This window comes from Scyliorhinus canicula, chromosome 8, assembly GCF_902713615.1.
Source record: "Scyliorhinus canicula chromosome 8, sScyCan1.1, whole genome shotgun sequence".
NCBI classification, from domain to species: domain Eukaryota; kingdom Metazoa; phylum Chordata; class Chondrichthyes; order Carcharhiniformes; family Scyliorhinidae; genus Scyliorhinus; species Scyliorhinus canicula.
This window is the reverse complement of record NC_052153.1, coordinates 31,228,732-31,251,076: the sequence shown is the minus strand read 5'-3', so window position 1 is coordinate 31,251,076 and position 22,345 is coordinate 31,228,732. Positions and strand designations below refer to the sequence as shown.

The following is a 22,345-nucleotide window of genomic DNA, read 5'->3' as shown; positions in this document are numbered from 1 at the left end:
AATTTCACTATTTGTCTAAACAAAGATATGTGTGTTTCTATAGGGTCAATCTATTAACTTTGGGTAACCATATGCACTCATTTAGTGCTTTTGTATAGATATATTAGTCTCTGAAAAGCTGCTGTGTTGAATCTGGCACTTTGTTAGCAAAATAATGCAAACTTGTAGCAAAATGCATGGACAAAGAGAGGACATGGCTTATAGTTTTCTAACTGTTTTGAGTTCTTTCATCTGTCTGAATAAAGGGAGTCTGAATCTTGACGTGAACCTATAGTCATGGTCTCAGTCTGGCATCAGTGACTTGGCGGTTAATCAAGCAGCATGAGGTAGTTGGTGGCAGCTTGTTGCAATGGCTATGTATAACTAATTAGAGCACACAGAATGGTCTGCCACACTGATCGAAACAGCAACAAGCAATATCAGTACACTGCTTGCTCTGTCTGCATATGTAGTTAATTGGGCAGTCAGGTTAATGAGCAATCGTGCATTTGTAATGATTAGAAATGAATAACAGCCACACATTAAAAATCACAAGGAATCTTAACAGGCCAATTGCACCAGAAGTACAGGTTAGCTCATTTTTACAGAAAATTTACTGTACATTGACTTTAGGAATCACATTTGTTTCAAGACAGATTCAACTATGGAAATGTTAACAAGACACATACCATTCTTCCAAACTACAGGAAATAATGTCAATATCTGTTTGTCCTCTCATGTTAGAAAGCATAGAGTGATCTTTTTTAGTATGAAAAACCCTTCTCTGCCCTTTACTGTCTTTTTACATCTAAGGATTTACAAAAGCCCCAAAAATACTTTTTGCCAAGGCAAGACACTGATACATGGCTTACCTTATTTCTACTTGCTGCTTAATATGTCTCCCTTTTGACCAGGCAAGTGAAATCTGCAGTAGTAATTAGAGAGCTTCACAGCGCCAGGGACCCAGGTTCGATTCCAGGTTTGGGTCACTGTGTGGAGTTTGCTCGTTCTCACATGATTGCGTGGGTTTTCTCCAGGTGCCCCAGTTTCCTCCCACAAGTCCCGAAAGACGTGCTGTTAAGTCATTTGAGCTTTCTGAATTCTCCCTCTGTGTACCCGAACATGCGCCGGAGTGTGGCGACTAGGGGATTTTCACAGTAACTTCTTTGCAGTGTTAATGTAAGCCTACTTGTGACAATAATAAAAATCTGAGAAGAATGTGGTTAATGTATGAACCTGCTGGTGAAAGAGTTCATTTCTGCAATGCCCTGCTTAATTCAATAAAATGGAACACTTCTCAAATTTTCCGTGCAATCCACTTTGCAAATGATAAGACCTTAAAGTCTTTGCAAAGCCAACAGGATCATAGTGGCTATTCCATTACTGCTGGATTTCAGAATGCACTTGGGTTGAAATCAGAATTATGTTGATCTATATAGTCCAGCAGGGAATGTTAAAGAGGATGTCATTTGCATTTGGTGATAGGAATTTCCACATTCATTTTGCCAGAGAAATTTCTAGGTCAGAATTAATTAGCATTCCGAAAATTAAATCCGACTGCCTAATGGTCCCTCCTCTTGATAAGAAAGACATTTTGAAATGGTTCCCCCAATAAACTGGGATTGATATGCAGCTGAATGAATGGGTTAGACCTATAGTTGATAGATTGCACTTGAGCTAAAGATCAAGATCCCTGTTTCTATAGTTAGTTGAATTTTTAAATGAGCAATGATTGTCTGATAAAGTTCCGGGATGTTTCTGCCGCAATTGGAAATGATCCATACGATTGATGACATCATCATGCTGGAGAGTATAATTGGTTGCATAAATTAGAAAACGTATTAAGAAACATACTATTCTTCCACTCCAAAAAACATATTACTCTTCCACTTCAAAAACATACTACTCTTCCACTCCAAAAAAACATACTACTCTCTCACTCTAAAAAAACATACTACTCTCCCACTCCAAAAAACATACTACTCTCCCACTCCAAAAACATACTACTCTCCCACTCCAAAAACATACTACTCTCCCACTCCAAAAAACATACTACTCTCCCACTCCTAAGCACCTCATAAAACTTTGTGCTGTCACATAGACATCTGTAGCAATACAGATGTATCACAGCAGTTCTGTAGCAGAGTGTTCACGACACTATTTTGATTTGCTCTGACCAAGTGTGATTACTGTTAGCTGTAATATAATTTATTGATCATACTCTTCCATTTGTCTTTAATACAGTTTATTGTTAAATTACATGATTGGATGTCATTCTGGTTTTAATGCTTTTGAGTTAATTTATCCGAATTACTGGTCACTTTATTCTTGAATCTTATGCTATTATTTTGCATTACTGGGTTGCCTTTGGTTTATTTAGATATTTTCTTTGAGGTGGATTAGCTTTTGGAAATGGTGGACTTAGAGACTGCAGCTTTAATGATAACAATAAATGGAACACTACGTCTATGCACCACAGCCCTCCTGCAACATAGGCAACTGCAGGAGTGGAAGGAAGTCTGCTGCAGACAATCAGGATCCCACAGGCTCCAAGTTCTCATTGTGTCTTAGGTTATGTTTGACAGCTTGACATGAAATCAAATCACTGGACTGTCAAGGTGAAGGCCGAATGTAAAGATATAGAAGGAGGGAAGTTGGGTCATATTCCACATACGTTTCATCCAAAGGAAATTGGGAAAGGAAGCTGCAGTCAAAATACCAATAGTCCATGGAAAAATCAGGCTTGTTTCATTTTGTTGACGTCCTTCCCCTTCCAGCAATCTAAACAAGATCTGCCCTTTTCTCTGTCCTCCTTTCTTGAAAGCAAATTACTTTCAATTTGCTTTGTGGTTTTTGAGACACAGTGTTACTTTACATAATTTGAAGAGTTTTCTACAATTATTGCAAGAGATGGCATTTGAACATGTACTGGTGTCCACTGTGTAATTCAGAATTGTAGCCCTGCTGGTGAATCAACAGTTCCATTTTGACCCCTAATACATTCCCCACCAAACTTTAACTCTAAATTCTTATCTTTATATGTGCTGTTGCATTTCCTGTGATCAATAATTTTAATGTTTATTGGTGCTATTCAACTGCTTTGTAGCATCTTTTAGAAAGGGATGACATTGCTTGTGTCAGAGCTAACACATGCTAAATATGCTCTGATGTGTAGTAATTTAGTACATTAGAATCAAAGAAGAATTAGGATATCCTTGTCCCAAAATTCCTCCTGGAACAGACTGATGTACTGCTAATAATTACTTTTTGGCTTGTTAGATACTAATTACATTTGCAAACATGTACACCTCCAACCCACATTGTATTGATCATGGCGACTCTGAAGATCACAGAGCCAGCAGAGGACCAGCACAGGTCAGAGCAGAAGACATTTCAGAGAGCAAACAAAATTGTTAGCTTGCAGATGGTGCACCAGCAAATGATACTGTACAAGTTGGAAGTGAAAACTTAGTTGAAGTAACTGAGGAGTATACTAAGATGAAAAGACGTAACTGAGCAGCATGGTTCTTACAGTTGGCTATTCGGTTCTGCTTTACATATACTCATCCTAAGACACTTAAGCTTTCACAAAATGCATAGAAACTTTGCTCTCCTGTAAGTACAGGGCAGAAATATTAAATACCAAGTAAATGACTGCACATACACAGGGCAATAATGGGCAGCACGGTAGCACACGTGGATAGCACTGTGGCTTCACAGCACCAGGGTCCCAGGTTCGATTCCCCGCTGGGTCACTGTCTGTGCGGAGTCTACACGTTCTCCCTGTGTCTGCGTGGGTTTCCTCCGGGTGCTCCGGTTTCCTCCCACAGCCCAAAGACGTGCAGGTTAGGCAGATTGGCCTTGATAAATTGCCTTTAGTTACCAAAAAAGGTAAGGAGGGGTTATTGGGTAACGGGGCTAGGATGGAAGTGAGAGCTAAAGTGGGTGGGTGCAGACTCGATGGGCCGAATGGCCTCCTTCTGCACTGTATGTTCTATGAAATTGATATCGCTATGCCTGTGGGGGGAGGGCGTGTTTGGAAGGGGGAAGGTACGAAAATATTTGCGGTCAACATCATTATTTTGAAATCACAATAAGATGAGGTGAAAAATCCACAGCTACAAGTGAGGTTTTACAGAAAATGGATGGGAGAAGGCACATTTATTTTGGTTTCTCTTTCCCAGCTTATGATTGATTAAAGTCCAGAGTCTCTTGACTTTTGTTTTTTTTTCAAGGAGCCATTTCAGCATCTTTCTACAGAAACTGCAGGGAAATTCACTTCTCCTAGTGTCACATATCATTTTTGAATGTTCGTCCAGATCATTGGAATGGTGGTTTTGTGCGAATACATATTTCCTTCAGTGGCTTGTAGTTTCCAACTGTGCATTTGGAAGTGGTTATCTTGAGGAGGCGAAGGAGAGAACTGTGGGCGCAATTTGACGGGACACAAATAGAGTTCCATTTTGGATGTGTTTAGCGGGCTGTTTCTCAGCACCTGCAGCACCAAGAACGACTCCTCTATTTAACGGGACTTGGCCTTTTTTTTTGCCTTGGAGAGCAAGGCCCCACCGATACTGCACCTGCCTCATTTCCTGCGCTGCCAAGCACAACTCACCAGTGCAGGAAAACGATTGAAGGATTGGTGTGCCATTTTAAAATGCGGCCCGATCTCTTGAACGCCCTCGACCCACCCCCCAGACATCCCCACTGTAACCAACATACCGCTTAGGAGGTCCTTGAACCCCCCCCCACCTTAACCCACATCTTAGAGTAAGACATCCTTGGGCACGATGCCTGGCATGGGTAATCTGACACCCGGGCATCTTGCCTGGCACCCTGGAAGTGCCCATGCCAGCTAGGCAATGCCACCTGGCACCCTGGCACTGCCTGGGTGGCACTGCTAAGGTGCTGGCCTGGCAGTGCCAAGGTGCCTGAGTGCTAGAGAGAGTGCCAGGGTACCTTGCTGCCCAGACCCTAACCGCCAGTAAGGGGGGGGGGGGGGGGTGGCTGGGGCTGAGAAACCCCCTGGGTGTCCTTACGCCTGGTCCACATTTGTGGAGACCAGTGCTAAATGGTGCCATGGTGAGGTCTTCCATATATAGTTCCCGAGTCTCGGGAGAATCCGGCATTGACATATGCGGCAAATGGCATATTTTAAATATGTTGGGTGAGATCCAGATTGTGATGCCTCGCGAGATCTCATTAAATCACAGCATTTCGAGCTTCGTGAATCTCGTGGGCGGTCTCTCGTAAGATTCATAGGTCTCATCATGTCACCAAAGTGGGCGCGACGAGACTGTTAAATCCCATCCAAAAGTCTGTAAAAGGTTTGAATGTCAGGGAAGCATGGTGGTGCAGTGGGTTAGCCCTGCTGCCTCACGGTGCCAAGGTCCCAGGTTCGATCCCGGCTCTGGGTCACTGTCAGTGTGGAGTTTGCACATTCTCCCCGTGTTTATGAAACTTACTTGACTTTTGAAGGTATTGTAGAATTTGAGCTCGGGCACCCCGAGATTTTTATATCAGAACATTGAGATTAGTATTGATGCAATATGATACACACGCAAAAAATATACATGTATAGTTAGATAATTGGTTTATTGGAAAACCATGGTGGCAGGTGCCAAGCTATGATGACGAAACAAATAAAACAAGGAATCACATTTCATAACGTAATCATAGACAATGATTAAAGTAAATAATAGAAGGATTACACAATTATAATAATTTCAGTATTCAAACAATTACAATGGCTGGAATTCTCTGTCCATTCACGCCGACGGGATTCTCTGAAACCGCTGCAGTGAACGGAGCTTAGGCTGAGTGCCAAATTCTCCGTTCTCGCTGATGGAGGGGCGAACATGGAGTGGAGAATTCTGGCCAATAAATTGCAAAATGCAGTTCTCCTGAATTTACACATTGCAGTTTGTATTAAAATCAAATGACCATGTTTCAATAGGTTTACTTTGTTAAATTTTCAATCATTTACATATTACTTATAACTTTTACAAAGTAGGGGATTGGGCTGTCTCATAATCTATTCAGTCTATATTGCAGAACCATCTATTTTCTCCTGAACTCCATTGCACATTTAGTTCTGTGTGGTTATGGCAATGGGAGACGGGATTCAAGAGTTTTCTAACACTGTCCTGACGGAGCTTTTCCACCTTTCAACAAAGAAACACATATTCGATTGTTTGACTGTGTCAGAGTAGCTTTGGTGCCTGTTACTTAAGATCAGTTTTCAGTGCTTGTTACTGAATACTTTTGAGCTTGTTCACACGCACTTTTTCCTAAGTCCAGAATCCTAAACAGGAGCTGTATATTCAACAGTGGGTCTTGCATAACTGTTAAACAAAGTGGTCAATGTAACACACGGTGTGATGCTTAAGAAGATGTAGCAAGTGGAGTCTTCCATTTAGCTCTCTTAAGCATGTCATACATTTGGCAATTACATACTTAATGCCCATTAATAAAGCAAACAACACAATGAAAAAGTGTGCAAATTTCCCTCCTTAGAACAAAATTCCTTTTAATTCAGGCATTTAAGAACTACAGCTTTAGTGAAACATTTGCATAGAGATTTTGCATAGCAAATGCATATTAAAATATTTTATTAATGCGAATTTGGATTGGATTGAAGATATAGCTTGGTGTTCTATTTCCTCTTGGCCCTTTCATCTCCATGTGTGAGATGAATATCAGCATTTGCATGATATATCTATATTAATAAGCTTAGGCTTTTACCATGTTTTGAAGTGTTCCCCATTTACCCTGTCTGCCGCCAAGCACAAATTTAATTCCTTTGAAATTCAATAGAATAAATATTAAGACAAAAGGAATGTAGGTAAATAGTGAGAAACTATTCCCACTTGAGAGCATCAAGAACTACAAAATAATTGGCAAAAGCAAAGATGTTAGGAATTTCTTTTTCACCCAGAGGGCGGTTGGAGTCTGGAACAAACTTCCTGAGGGGGGATGGAGGCAGGTTTAATCGAGGTATTCAAAATTGGATTGCTATCTGAAAAGAGTGGAGACTCGATGGGACGAATGGGTCCTGCCTGTAAAGACTCTTTTCATAAACATATTTGATTACATAGAGACTTTCATTCCAAATAAGTAGATGTTAATGCCACCAGTTTTTTTTCTTTGGTTATGGTGGCAGTGTATTCCCTATGAACTTTTTGTTATTTTATATTTCTTGTGAGGGCATCCACTTTCTTTTTTTATTGTCCAGTGATATCATTGGGCGTTGTACCTGAGCGTTAGGCCAATTTTCACTCCGTACTGTCACCAAATAAAATGTGTTCTGTACTAAGTTTGCTTTTAATTTCCTCTCTCCCCTGAATCACCTGGTCTCCATTTGAAATCTTCTCCAGCAGAGTAACTGAGGCTGGGAAGGCAATGTGATGGAAAGTCCAATCTCAATGCCTTTAGTTGAATACCAGCCGATGCTCTCGGCTCACTAAAGAAGATTGGCCAATTGAGGAGCTTGTACAAATGTACCAGAACATGATTCAGCAGTCGAAGGAGAGGAAAGGGAAAACTTAATAAAATAATATTTTATTACAATAAAATGATACAATAAAATGAGTACCTCTCATCTAACAGATAGAATTCAACATAACCAGATATAGGATTTTGTGTGAGGAACTTGCAATTGATCTTTTTTTTGCTTGTCCTGTTTTGTAACTTTTCAGTTTTGGAATGTGTGTTCAATAGGGACCTTGCCGAAATCATTGGCAGACACTACCAACCACCTTTGTGTGCGGGCAGGAGGGCGAAGTTAGCTTTCTGTTAAACCTTTTCATCATTTTGTTCTCTAATTTCGTGTTTTAGAATTCAGCAATATTGAAATACTTGCCATTATTTATATAATTTTTAAACAGGCCTCCCTTTCACTGAGTAGAGCTACAGAAAGGCATTTAACACAGTAGAATTGCACAGTATTAGAAACATAGAATACAGGAGCAGGAGGAGGTCATTCAGCCCTTCGAGCCTGCTCTGCCATTCATTATGATCATGACTGATCATTCAACTCAATAGCCTAATTACCCTCCCCCCCCCCCCCCCCATATCCTTTGATCCCCTTCACCCTAAGTGGTATATCTAACTGCTTCTAGAAAACATACAATGTTTTAACCTCAACTACTTCCTGTGGTTACAAATTCCACAGGCTCACCACACTCTGGGTGAAGAAATTTCTCCTCATCTCTGTCCTAAATTGTCTATCACATATCCCAGATTGTTACCTCTGGTTCTAGACACATCCACCATCGGGAACATCCTTCTTTTACCTACTCTGTCTACTCCGGTTAGAATTTTATAGGTTTCTATGAGATCTCCCCTCATTCTTCTGAACTCCAGTAAATACAATCCGAACCAATTCAATCTTTCCTCATACGTCAGTCCCGTCATCCCAGCAATCAGTCTGGTAAACCTTTGCTGCACTCCCTCTAGAGCAAGCGCATCCTTCCTCCGATAAGGAGAACAAAACTGCACAAAATATTCCAGGTGTGGCCTCACCAAGGCCCTGTATAATTATAGCAAGACACCCCTGCTCCTGTACTCGAATCTTCTTGTTATGAAGACCAACATGCCATTTGTCGTCTTTAACGCCTGCTGTACCTGCATGCCTATCTTCAGTGACTGGTGTACAAGGATACCCAGGTCTACTTACACATTCCCCTCTCCTAATTTATGGCCATTCAGATAATAGTCTGCCTTCCCGTTTTTGCGACCAAAGTGGACAACCTTAAGTTTCTCCAAGTTGTGCTGCATCTGCCATTCATTTGCCCACTCACTCAACTTGTCCAAATCACACTGAAGGATCTCTGCATCCTCCTCACAGCTCACCCTCCCACCCAACTTGGTGTCATCTGCAAATTTGGAAATTGCACAGAATACCCTTCAGAACTAAAAATTAGTGATATCAATCACTTTTTTTAAAAAAGAGTGGAGCAGGATTTGTTTTAGAGATCACAAGATTTGAACTTTTAAGCAATCAGAATAGAAATCTTTGAGGATTTGGATGGGCTTCCGAGAGTTATTAAACGGTTAAAGATTTGAGAAAAAGATGTTGCTTTCATTCTCTAGTCCCACCAGTATCTTGTAACTCTCTGACAGAGTTGTAAAATGGATCTGATGAAAAAAAAGTTGGGAAAGAACCAGTTAATTGATAAAAAAAATGGACAGAGACATTCCTTCTGGGTGAAAACATGCCTGTATGTAATTAAAATTAATGTTCAGCTAAAATCATGCAATTTGTTTAAGACGTCAATGAGAGGTCCATCACACGTTATGTACTAATGTTACTGCTTTGGATAATTGACATACGACTTCAGTCTTACCCATTGAATTATTGTTAGTAATGACCTAGCATTAAACTCTCAATACTTTTACTCATTGCCAAACGTATTTTGGCTTACACCCTATAGTGATACTGCACGCATATTTCTTCATTGTTAAATAAAATGTTAAGTGCAACTTTCTGTTTAAATTATATGTAGTAAAATAGTTGAATTCCCGGACTAATAGCATTACGAATTTTCCAACTTATAAAGCATTATAACCACTCTGTCATTTCTGTTTTTTCTCTTCATTTTATTATTTGCTGTTTATGTTGACTGACTCACTCGCACACTCTTTCTGTATGTGTATGTTTCACTCTCAGTTATTGACCATGGTGTTTATACACACTATATGCATTCAGTGTTTGCAATATGGGCATGTCTGTCCCATAATGTTTTATCAAGCGCTCCTTGAAACTGACAAGGAAGTTGAATCTTACTTGGTGCCATTTATGAAGAAAAAGGCAAAGACCTTTACAGCTCGCAAATGCTGTTCTCAATCAAGGCCGAGGAGACATCTGATCTAAAGCTCCCCCCCCCCCCCCCCCCCCCCATCCCATCCAAGATCAGTGTAGCTTTTTTGTCAATTCCTCAAAACAACGTAAAGGGTTGTGAGACTAGCAGAAGTTAATTGTCAGTTCTTGCAGTACAGGTTGTTCCTTTAAGGAAATAAAGTAAAACAGAAAATGAACTTTTTATCTTGTTAACCTTTACTCTATCTGTCTGGAATGTTGAACCAATGTGGTTAACTTTCTAATATTTCTTGATTGAAATCTATGTTGCATCTTAATCAGACTAATGCCTTTCTTAATGGAAGTGAATTTTTTGCATGTATTCTTGGAGTCTAGTTCTGCTCGATACCCAATCTCACTGATAGGTTTCAATTGACAGCTGAGGATTTGTGACTGGACCATGAATCAAAACGGCAGGCATTTATACCCCAGTGCCACTGACGATACTTTGGGAATTGCTTGGCAAAGGTAATATTTTACATATTTCTAAAATCTACACCTGCATATCAAAAATGAAACTGCATTATTTCTTCTTGTTGTCTAGCCTCAAGACTGTTTGAAACTATTTGGTGCAAATCTATACAATTAGCCTCCACCTCAGCATTTTCTCAGTCTTGGAGTACAGGGGATTTGGAAATGTGAAACTCCTTGAATTTTCCCACATTGCTTGAGATAAACATGACTGCCACCCTTTTCTGAGAATTAAATGTAAAACATCTGTTCAAAATACTCTAAGAAGTCTGAAGGAAAGCTAGCACAGCAGAAATTTTAACTCTTCAACGTTTGGTGCTCATAATCACTTTGATTATGACTTTACAGAAAAAAGTATACATATTTTTAACTATTAGTTTGCTTTTCAGGAAAGTAGCTTTCGGGAAAGTAGCTACAGTACAGTATACATGTGAACAGGTGTTTGACGCTAAAGACCTGTGATACGTAGGATCCAGTGCCATCCTCCTGAGCTCCAGATCTCCGCTTTCAGAGAAGACCCAAATGGAGTCTCAGGGCTAACACATGGAGAGGATAGGCAAATTAGGCAAAAAAGGCAAAATAATGCACGTTCTGGCACTTAGCTAACAGCAGAGGCAGTGGTCTCAGAGTCTGGCATATGTCAACCTTAGTCATGCAGTGCATGGCCCTGGTGATTCTAGTTGGGGAGAATTCTCTGGAAAATAGCTTTTTAGAGAGTACATATGAACTGCAAGGAAGCACTGAATGAATGTTCCTTTGGCATGGAGAATTAAGTGAATGCATTTCTTAATGTGCTGGTACTTATAAGAGAGCAGGAATAATAAACCACAGTGAAATTCTATGAAACCAAAATTAAATTCTCTGGAGCAAAATTGGCCTTCAAAGATTTCTAAAGTAGACAGGTGCAGACCAGCAAAGAGGGATATTGCAATCTTAAAAATTACAATCCTGATTTATACTTAAGAGAAATTACTACTTTTTGTTATGTTTTTGCAAAGTTAACAGAAAGACCCCAGGCAGTTAAGATCTCATGGAATTGTTTTATTAAGGACATACATGAAGCAGGGACAGAGGTTCTGGACACAATTGTTCATGAACAGAACACGCAACACCAAATTTATTTCTCTTTTATTCATAAACATGCATTCTCAAATTAATATTTAATAGTTTAGTTACAAATTTAGCATTTTCAAAATATAGGACTATTTTCCATTGCTTATGCATTGAGTGTTTTTGTTCCAGGTTGCCGTTTAGATAATAGGGCAACTTATGCTTCTTTCACCCATTACGTTTATGTGTGTTTTCTATGTTATGTAAAGTTGGTAGTGTGCAGGCTTTATAATAGTTTGATGAGTTCTGTTAACATTGCATAAAAGGTGTGTTTTGTTTGCAAGTGTAATATCTATATTTAATTAATTGTGTGATACAGCTTGGTTAATTGGCGGCTATACATTGAGGCTATGTGCTTTAAACAAAACCAATTTTGTGATCAGTGGGGTTTGAGTGTTCTCGTCAAAATTTAAATGTGTTTCTGCTTCTGAATCATACTTCCATTCAGAAAAAGTAGTATGTTATGACTGTGTTTCCAGTCAATAACCTGCCACTTTTATTTGCCATTTTGTAGGAAGCTTCCTAGCCTTCTGTACATTTTTGTTACTTTCTAACTGTTCAAGAGAAGGCCTTCCGGATATTAAGTGATGGGAGCTGGTCTGTGTGCAGCCAAATGCAAAAGGAAATCCAGTAATGCATTTAAAAGGTTAATCCTTTTGCATGTAGCATCAATAATTTTATTTATTTTCCTCTTCTGAATAAAAATAAATGTTTCTGTTTGACTATTCTGGCAAATGTACTGGGTCAGCACTTCCTGCCATAAGTTTATGTTACTGCAGTAACTTACATTAAACTTACAGTGAAGCAGCTGTTTCATGCTGCACTCTGGGCGAGGATGTTTAATTCCGTAATTGTATTTGGAAAAACTCAAAAGAATGCCTTCATGCTCTTGAAAGTCTTTGGAAGCATGTAGATCAATTGCCTAATTACTCTTTTGTTTTAATTTCTCATGATTGTAATTTAGAATTAGAAAATATTGTAATGACTTTTTTTCACTTGGATCAAGATAAATTAAAATGTGTGTGCCAGAAAACTTGGTTGACAAAGATAATTTGAAAAACTTGTAGCCAAGTAACCTCAGTGTAATTTAGTAAAATCTTGCATAATGTGGCCAAATCCATCAAATTTTCACATGAGTCTAAATATAATTTCTTGACTACTCCTCTTCAGACCTTAGATGTAAGACGGCCAGACATGTAAATGAGAAAACGAGGGTCAACAATCCATTAAGAAGCCATTACATAATCTAATTTAGACCATAATCCATAAATTAACCACACTGCATACTTGAGGTGTGCTTGTGAGAAAAAGTTTATATTTGAATAGATGGGGAGCTGATGCATGAAGAAGATTATTTGTTCCTCTCTGATCATGGTCACGTCGCAAGCTGTCTGGTAACCAAGGGAAACCAGACATGATGTAATTCCAGATTGAACTTGAACTACAGGGACTTAAAAAAGGGGAACAATAGACCATAGCAATCAATAAAGTCTAATTTCCACACGATTATGTTTGGTGCTTCAAGTTAACCTTTATGGAAATGTGGATGGTACAGTGCAAAAGATGATCCACAGACAGGATGCTAAAGTAAAGAAACAACTTTGCATTGACAGTTTCCAGCAAATCCCAAGATTTGAGATGGATTAGAAACTTTGCACTCTGCAGTAAGCTGTTTCATTGCTCTGTGGGCTCTTTGTTCCCTGAGGTAGGACAGACTTAATCTTTAGTTTCCTGTCAGATGACTTTGGCAGAGACTATGTGGGGGAGAGGAGAGGAGGAGCTTACTGCATAATTCAAAATGCAACACCGACACAGTGTGAAAACTGTTCTTAAGGTGGAATGTTTTCACTTGGTTGTAGACTTTTCCCGGGGATCCAGCTGTGTGTAAGGTGGGAAATGGATTAAGGAAGAAAATATGACTTGAAGAAGTCCAGCAGTTGAGACGCAGATTTCACTCCATGTGACTTACAGATTCCAGTTGCTGAGCTGGCCAACATTCAAAACAGACAAATGTAGTCTTACGACAGTTAAATTAAAGTTGTCCCTCCTGAAAGTAAATTAAGGTTTTGATTCTGAACCTCTTTGCATTATAGCCCTATCTGAAATAATAGTGAAAGAATGTCAGTGAAACATGACAAGGGGTATGCCGAAGAAAACAAACAATAAATTCCAAAAAAAATCTAATTGTAGCTTATTAAAGTAGTTTTCAGTTTCCCTTCATAAACTCATTTGAGTCAAACAGTAACAAGAGGTTGGCACGAGATAAACATTTCAGAAAACCCATGTGCTTGACTAATTATCTTAAATCCAAGAGCTCGTGGGCAGGAAATGTTTATGTTCATTTATGTTAGAAACTGTAGCTGGTGTCAAGATTGTGGATGACATTGAGCAGTAAACATTTTTTTTAAAGTTCAACATCTGTGAAGTTCTGTATCAAAAATGAATGATTCTGTGCTCTGCAAACAGCACTTCAGATATATAAACAGAGTAGGCTTTACCGTGGATTATGTAGTTCTATTGTGACATCTTGGCTAAACTATAATTTTTTTCTTTTATCCTTTAGTCTTTAAAAAAATTTATTCATGGGATGTAAGTATCGCTGGCAAGGCCAGCATTTATTGCCTATTTCCATTTACCCTTGACAAGATCATATAAGCTCCTTTCTTGAACAATTCTCGTCAGTAAGATACTTTCCTCTGGCTGCAAGTGAGCAATCTAATGATCAGTTTTAAAGTTGCGAATCCACAGCATTGTCTTTAAAGTTAACAAGAATGTAAAACAAAAACAGTTAGTACTGGAAATATCGATAGTTCAGGCATCATCTGTGGAGAGAGAAGCAAGGTGAATGAGGAGAATTCTACAGCTCGTGTGTATTAAGGTGCGGGGAGGCACATAAATTAAGGCAAGTGGTTAGCCCACAATCTTCCCATACACCTCTCAGCTGTTACCCATATTAACATGGCAGGTAAGGCTTGCACACTCTCCCACCCGAAGGCCTATGGAGGCCGAGAAGTTGCCAGTTAGAGGCCATTTAAAGGCTTCTTTCTGCTTCAGCCTCCATAATATGGGGGAAGGTAGAATGAAAGTGGCTACGTTCCCAACTCCAGGTAAAAGGCAGGAATAAGACAGCCGACATTCTGGGGGCACTCCCGTCAAGATAGTTACCCCTCGCTTTTTGCCTCCCAACCCTGGCTTCTTGAACCTGACCTCCTAACACCCTTCCTTCCCGATCCTCCTTCATCGAAAATCCCTAGACTTCCATTATCCATGGTCCTTTCTTGGGACTCTTTTGTTGTCCAAGCAACAGCCATTACTGTCTTCTGGTGCTGCCGGGACTACTCAGTGCCGGCCAACCAGATTGGCCAGAAGCTCTCGAGGGTGAAACTTCATATCCCCGAGGCGCAGGAGTCTCACTCAAACCTTGCTAAGGCTGCCACCACCATCTGATTAAAGCAAGAGCCCTTTGTTTCAAAGTGAAAGAGCTGCTGACCAACTTTTCCACTGGTGTGGCGTGAACAAAATATGTTCCCCTGTAAAATTCCCACAATTTTCAGGACCTCTCATCAGAATGCAAGAATGTCTCTGCCTCGATCATGAATTACAATTTACTCCATTTCTTATATCTATTTATCAATAAACAGAAACATAAAACGTATCTGCCTCCTCATCAACCAAGTGCAAAATATTATTAGGCTCTGTCCAGACATATGACAAGAAATTCCAAAATAATTGTTTGGGATTTTCCTGGCCACCCAGTGACAATAAAAGGCAGGTGGGAGGACCAGTTAAAGTACCAGGATTTGGGTCAGGAAGCTTACCTGACACACACTCACATGGTCACGCCAAATTTCCTAGTGGCAGGAATGGCCGCAGCTTGCCCGTCCACTGATAAGAGGTGCAAAGTCAATATACCTAGCAGAAGGTCCGCGTTCCACTCAATTTGTTTTTTCTCAGAGAGATTGTGCAGGATTTTCAACCCCCCCCCGTGACCCCCGAGGCATGTTTTCCAGTGGCGGAGACAGCTCACCATTGGCCACCAATGGAATCTTCCAGTCTCATCTATGGCACTTTGTGTGCCTCAACCATCCCGCCGCAGGAAGTCACCTTCAGTTGGACTGGAAGATACAGCTGATGGGATGAGCTGGAAAATACCACCCATTGTCCCTTGAAGGATTGTAGTGGCTGCTGTTGCTGGAAAAGACAGTGTTTTACCAGAAAATGTAATGAAGCAGTTCTAAAGAAGCTGGAAAACCTCTTGACCCCGGTGGACTGTTTACAAAAAGGTCACATGGTGGTTCACGGCTTTGAAAAAACAATATGCCTGGAAGAGGGTTGCGACCATCAATTCACGCAAAACAGAGAGTAGATGTAAACTGGCTTTAATCAACTAGAACCTGCCTGCGACTACTCTGCTAGTGAGAGCTGCCTACAGGGCTACTGCTCTTTATACCTCCACTCAAGGGGTGGAACCAGGGGCAGAGCCCACAAAGGCACCAACATGATACATTCCAGGTAATATCTTACAATGGTCCATAGGTGCAGCCCACATGGACAACAGCGTGGTACAGTGACATACATGGTAAATGGTTAATGCAATACGTTCACCACAAAGAGTGTGTTTTAAAAGCTGGCAGGCAAGTTTTGGTTTTGGGGAGAAAACGAGAAGTTTAGCTGCTTGGGTAACAAGACAACAGATCCTGAAGCTCTGGACCCAGTCGAAAAAATGAATGGAAGTTGCTCCAAAGTCGCTCAACACTCTGAAATTGGTGCATTACAAGTTTTCCATGAAGTCTGCCTGAAAAGTAATGCAAGAGTCATTGATTTTTTTTTTTGCAGAGCAGTGCTTAGAGAAATTGTATAACCCAGACACAGTTTCAACGATTCCATCATCCATCATTTTATGTGTGTATATCATAATTATTACACTTTCATATTTCATACTGTATGTTCGCAAGTTTTGTCTTCTACTTGACAAATCTAGTTTTATGATAAACTAATAGTTTTCTTGTTTATTAAAGGCAGCATGGTAGTAATGTGGTCAGCACAGTTGCTTCACAGCTCCAGGGTCCCAGGTTCGATTCCCGGCTTGGGTCACTGTCTGTGCGGCGTCTCCACATTCATCCCGTGTCTGCGTGGGTTTCCTCGGGTGCTCCGGTTTCCTCCAACAGTCCAAAGATGTGCAGGATAGGTGAATTGGCCATGCTAAATTGCCCTTGGTGTCCAGAAAAAGGTTAGGTGGGGTTGCTGGGTTATACGGATAAGGTGGAGGTGTGGGTTTAAGTGGGGTACTCTTTCCAAGGGCCGGTGCACACTCGATGGGCGAAATGGCCTCCTTCTACACTGTGTAAATGCTATGATTCTATGAAGCCTGGCACTGAATGGTCATGCTAAGATTGCTAGGTGAAGCAAATATTTCCCCATCGAGCCAGCTGTAGGAATCATTTAATTATGTGTTGTCACTTGTGGAGGAATGGAACGAGAGAGCAGGCATTGCACACTTCCCATTTCAATCTCAACAAATTAAATAGTACTGTTTATTGAATATCACTGGGTGAGTAGTTTCTGGATAAGGAACCACATTGTTTTTTTCAGATTACAAGTTTCAATGATTTTTAAAAAAAAAATGATTGTGATATTTAAAAGCAAAGGGATGCTTTTCTGACTTGCTACCTGGACTTTCTGGTATATATGAAACACCCACATAAAAATGGCACTATTATAACTAAAACAATTCTAAATTCTATGTAAACTAGGCAGCGCAATAAACAGGAATTACAACTTCTACCTTCTCTTGACACATTTGCAGGAGCAGCCAACTTCACTCTGCATTTTCTGGATGTACAGGTGCAATGGGGTGTCTGAACTTGTTGAGCAGTTGGAAAGTGTGTTCAAGATTATTGCTTAACTAGTGGAGCAGCTGTTTAGCCTATATAAATAATTCAGTCTGGCCCATAACATCTGTGGTGTGCACAATTTCTGTGAAAAATGGAAGAATGCTGAAGATGTAAAGATTTACAGTTCCAGATCTGCAGATTGCAGGAGACATGAGAACATGAAGAGGCCCCTGCGGAGCTGACGGATAAGTTGTCTATGAATCAATCTGAGGAATGGACAGGAAAATGGAGTTGAGGCCGAAGATGAAGGATGAATGGCCATCTGGTCTACTCATGATCCGAGCTCTTATGTTCGTTTTGGAGGCCTTCATCCAGGGCGTTAGTGTAGTGTAATGTACAAAGAGTGATCCAGAAGGATGTTCCAGATGACTGTCAGATTCAACAACATAAAAAGCTGAGGTAAGCAATGAAAAATTAACTCAAATAAACATCGCCTGCCATATCTGGTGGCTATTAGGTTCTACATGTCATGCGGGTTTGCTTGAATATCTTCATATCGATTCGATCTATGAAGTTGCTGAAGCAGAGATAGGCCACGAATTTTCTGAGTTAAAATTTAACAAGTTATAGTTCTTCAAACAATGACTTTTGCTTTCAGGTTGGGGGTGCAGAGTTGGGAGAATTCCCAGCTCTGCAAACTTGATCATTAAATATGGCCACCAACAGGTCCAATTTTAATTCTGGAAAGCAGGCAGGCTGGATTAGAAATCAGGCCCACCACCCCTGACAAGGGTCTGAGGCAGGCTGGGTGGAATCTGTGCTCCAGCACCATTGAATTTAATTTTAAAAAATGATGATTGAAACAAAATAACAGCTGTCAGCCCTCAACTCCTACATGCTCCCCATGCTCAACCACTCCATGTCCTCCCAATAACTTATTTTTGTTTCTCATACCCGCTATGCCTGTACATGCCCCTCTGCCCAGCCCAATGGTCCTTTTATAGCTCCCAGATCAACTTTCTGTCAACTCATGTCAACTAATGCCCTGCACTTCACCCTTTGCCCTTACACTCTCCATACCAACTCACCTTGTATCCACCATGGGCAAACGTCCAAAGCCATGCTGACATGCAATAAAGCTAAATGTCCATTGATGATGTCACCATTTTAAACCAAAAAACACTTTCATTGATTTTGTTTTAAACTCAATATCTGGAAATTCCTTCAACTTATATTTTATACACACAAACATTTCTATTCTTGAACCACTTGGAGCTGTCAATAAAACTGCTCACCCCACTATGATAGTTTTTAAATAATGAAAACGCTTAGAGTTGTATCAAGAGATATAATGAAATATCAAACACTGATTTTTATAATTTAAAGCCCAGCAGAGTTAAATCCACTGGCAGTTCCAGTAAGTTCTGACAGTCCTTTGACACCTTGACAGTTCCTTACCAGTTCCAAATAATTTATGCACTTTTTTACACACAGTCATGTTTACTTTTTAACAATCCCAAATGGCCCTTTATCTTTCCGAGAGGATGCCTTACCTCTCCCAATGGTGTCCAGGGACCATTTCAAAGAGGTACCTTATCTCGCCAAAATGGTATCCTGGCTATCCAAACTAATCCCCCACATTCAGACCAGCTCTTACATGACCTGATCTGCAAACATTGGGTTTCACATTCCTGGTTAACCAAATTCCCACTTCAGTCGAGGCAGCTGATGATTTAAATGGTCTACTCCTCAGTAAACTGCACATGCACAAACCCCCGCCCAAGCAGTCCTGGAAGAAATTCCATATTTATGGGCGGGACTCAGGATCTTTGGCCACTTTATTATTATTCTGCTGTTTTTATCATCACAGAGAGATGCTCAATCATGGTGAAAGCCTTGATAGGTAGGTAGAACTGCCAAATTCTAATCATCATACTTAATAACTAGATAACTCATGACCAAAATAGGAGTCCACTAACTTGTAGACAACTCTCGTATCAAGCAATGCTTAATTCATATCTTGTACAGCAGGACCGAAAATAGCGGAAGTCAGATTTCTGCGGGTGAGGAAAATTGAAGAATCTATATATTTACACAGTTAACTGACAAGTACCATGCACTTGAGCAGCTTTCAAGTGTTCTTCCAAACTCACTTTAAAAGGGGCACGGTGCATTAAGGGGGATTCAAAAACTATGCTGTTGCATATTTGCTTATTCGCTGTATATTTTTGTATATATTTATTCTTCCCTTTCAGAAAAAGATTACTTTTATCAGAAGGTCTGGAATTCAGGTGTTGAGAGAGGAATGGAGAGACCCAGCAAACCAAAACTCTCGCTCTTTTAGGAAAAGGCTATGATGGAGGAGGTCACCAGCTGGGATGACATGGTTTGGATAACATGCAAGTGGAAAGAGAAAAATTTGCTTCTGGTTTGTACAATTATCCTCGCAGTCCATCTTTATGCAGATGTAAGGCAGTGACTATGGTGAGCTATGCCATGAGTTCTGTACTGATATGAACAACTTAATACCAACCATGCACGTTGATTAATGTGTCCTTTGCTTCTTATTGCAGGTAAAACCACAATCCCAAGATCTACAAGCTGGGCCTTTTGACACCAAGTCGTATCACATTATTAACATCTTCAACACTTGAAACACGCACAAGTTCAGACACATGTGACCAGATTTTCAAATAGCCACAAGGTCGGGATCTGGTTTGGGCCTGATTTCAAAATCGCAGTCCTGAAAATCATTTCAAGGTCCTGACTCTTCCAGGATAGTTTGAAATTTTCAAAGTGCCAGAGGGGGAAGGAACACAAAGTTTGCACCTTTAATAAGTAGCCCATTAAGTTCCTTAAGGTGCTTGTTAAAGGGCCGATAGGGTGCAAAATGGAATTTTTAAATGTTATTTTGGCTTACCCGAAATGTCATCTGTGCATGACAGCACAGCTGCTGGGGTTGCCGCAGGGCCAAGCAAATATATTTGTCTTTCAATTGAAATTGATTTTTCATGGCTCTTTAGCACCAGTGCAAGTGCTGGCCGTACATTCTCCGTCATGGCCTCATTTATCTCCATCGTCACTGCTGACCCTATAAGGCGCTATCTGCTTTCTTTGGCAAGGCAGCGGCAGCCCCAAACATGGCTGCCACCTGCCTTTGCCCCTGGTCCCAGGCAGGCAGCTCCCACTTCCAGGAGGTGTGAGATGCCAATAATTGGGTGCTGAGTTAGCCGACTCAATTAAGTAACTTGAATTTAAAAACAGTGTTGCAAGAGTGATGGAGTTGAGGCGCAGAGTCAGGACCCAGAATCCATCCTGCTGTCCGGTTACTGACCCCGCTTTGAAACTCTGGCCATACACTCAGGAGAGCATTGTTGGTTCAGAAAATGAAGCCCACAGAACAGGCCTCTTCTGGTGGTTGGAAGAGGACGGGCTGCTGCTGAGTGGAAGCAAAAATCACCAGAGACCCCTATGAGCCACTTGTGATTTTGAACTCAAGGTCAGCTCTGAAATGCAAGGTGAGGAGCACAAGCTTGTGCACTGGTAATTCGCCTCCTTAAAGGATGATGCATAGTTGTGCGCTGTGGTAGCGAAACGTTTCTCTCTTCTGCAGATAGTAATACGGTGTATCTCCAGGACATTGGTGATGAATGTACTCATAGTGCCTTTCAAAGAACTTCCTACTGCTTTAACACAACTTTCACAGTGGACATCATTTATGAGATTTGGGCTGGAAAAAAAAGTGGGAGTAAAGTTGCATTTTGTTAAATTGCGGCTTAATAACTGTGTGAAGGAGTCCATGTAGGATACATGTATCAGTGTGTTTTAATATGATTTAATCTTGGGAGAAGTTGAGGGAACATTAAAAAATTGAACCAATATTCCACGATTGCTCGGGTATTACACATCAATGTACAATTAACTGCTAACTCAGATCCCCAATATTACTTACTATGTATTGTCTCTTAGCCATGACTGTCCGTTCCTTCAATTTAAAGGATATTTGTCATAAAAAATTAATTGTAAGGAAAGATGCCTCAGAATCTGATTTCTAATGGATACTTTCATGTCACCAGTGAGTAGTAGTGAAAATGCCATTTATTACGTTTCCTGAAGGAAACACACAGCAATGATTAAATTCAGATTATATTATAGTCCGCAAATTATTTTGTATTGTTAGTTGTAGTAAATCTGAACAAATACTTTGGTCCAGATTTTCATATCTGATTTGAGTCCGGGGAGATAGCTCTGCGAATCTAACCCTTAGAAATGGCAGCCTCCAGTTGGTCTTTTTATTCCAGGGAGTGGACTGGATTGGACTGCCACTCTGGAACAAGTGCAGAGGCTTCCAGGAGCAGATACAGACTCACGGAAAGCTGGCCTCTGTACTCTAATACTATGTTATTTCGAAAAAGATACATCGATGATCTGGAGTGCAATGTGTCCAAGTTTGCAGGTGACACGAAGAGGAGTGGTAAAGCAAAAAGTGCAAAGGATACTGGAAGTCTGCAGAGGGATTTGGATAGGTTAAGTGAATGGGCTAGGGTCTGGCAGATGGAATACAATGTTGACAAATGTGAGGTTATCCATTTTGTAAGGAATAACAGCAAAAGGGATTATTATTTAAATGATAAAATATTAAAACATGCTGCTGTGCAGAGGGACCTGGGTGTCCCAGTGCACGAGTCGTAAAAATTTGGTTTACAGGTACACCAGGTGATTTAGAAAGCGAATGGAGTTTTGTCCTTCATTGCTAGAGGGATGGAGTTTAAAACTAGGGAGGTTATGTCGCAAATGTATAAGGTGTTAGCGAGGCCACACCTGGAATATTGTGTTCAGTTTTGGTCTCCTTATCCGTGAAAGGACGTACTGGCGCTGGAGGGTGTGCAGAGAAGATTCACTAGGTTAATTCCAGAGCTGAACATAGGGCATAGAACATTACAGCGCAGTATGGGCCCTTCGGCCCACGATGTTGCGCCGACCTGTGAAACCATCTGACCTACACTATTCCATTTTCATCCATATGTCTATCCAGTGACCACTTAAATGCCCTTAAATTTGGCGAGTCTACTACTGTTGCAGGCAGGGCGTT

General features: G+C 40.6%; 1 protein-coding gene across 14 annotated transcripts in view; it reads left to right on the top strand.

The window, feature by feature from the left end:
* LOC119970170 (nuclear factor 1 B-type-like) overlaps positions 1-22,345 on the top strand; it is a 743,034-nt gene that overhangs the window by 682,581 nt on the left and 38,108 nt on the right. For 10 of the 14 annotated variants that reach the window (XM_038804340.1, XM_038804343.1, XM_038804348.1 and 7 more), the window contains one exon: positions 10,218-10,306. The exons of 2 other annotated variants lie outside the window; for them this stretch is intronic. In XM_038804340.1, coding sequence (XP_038660268.1) covers positions 10,218-10,306 — 89 coding nt within the window. Of the gene's footprint in view, positions 1-10,217; positions 10,307-13,982; positions 14,009-22,345 lie in introns of all 14 variants that reach the window. 2 more of the 14 variants (XM_038804350.1, XM_038804347.1) reach the window with 1 other exon arrangement.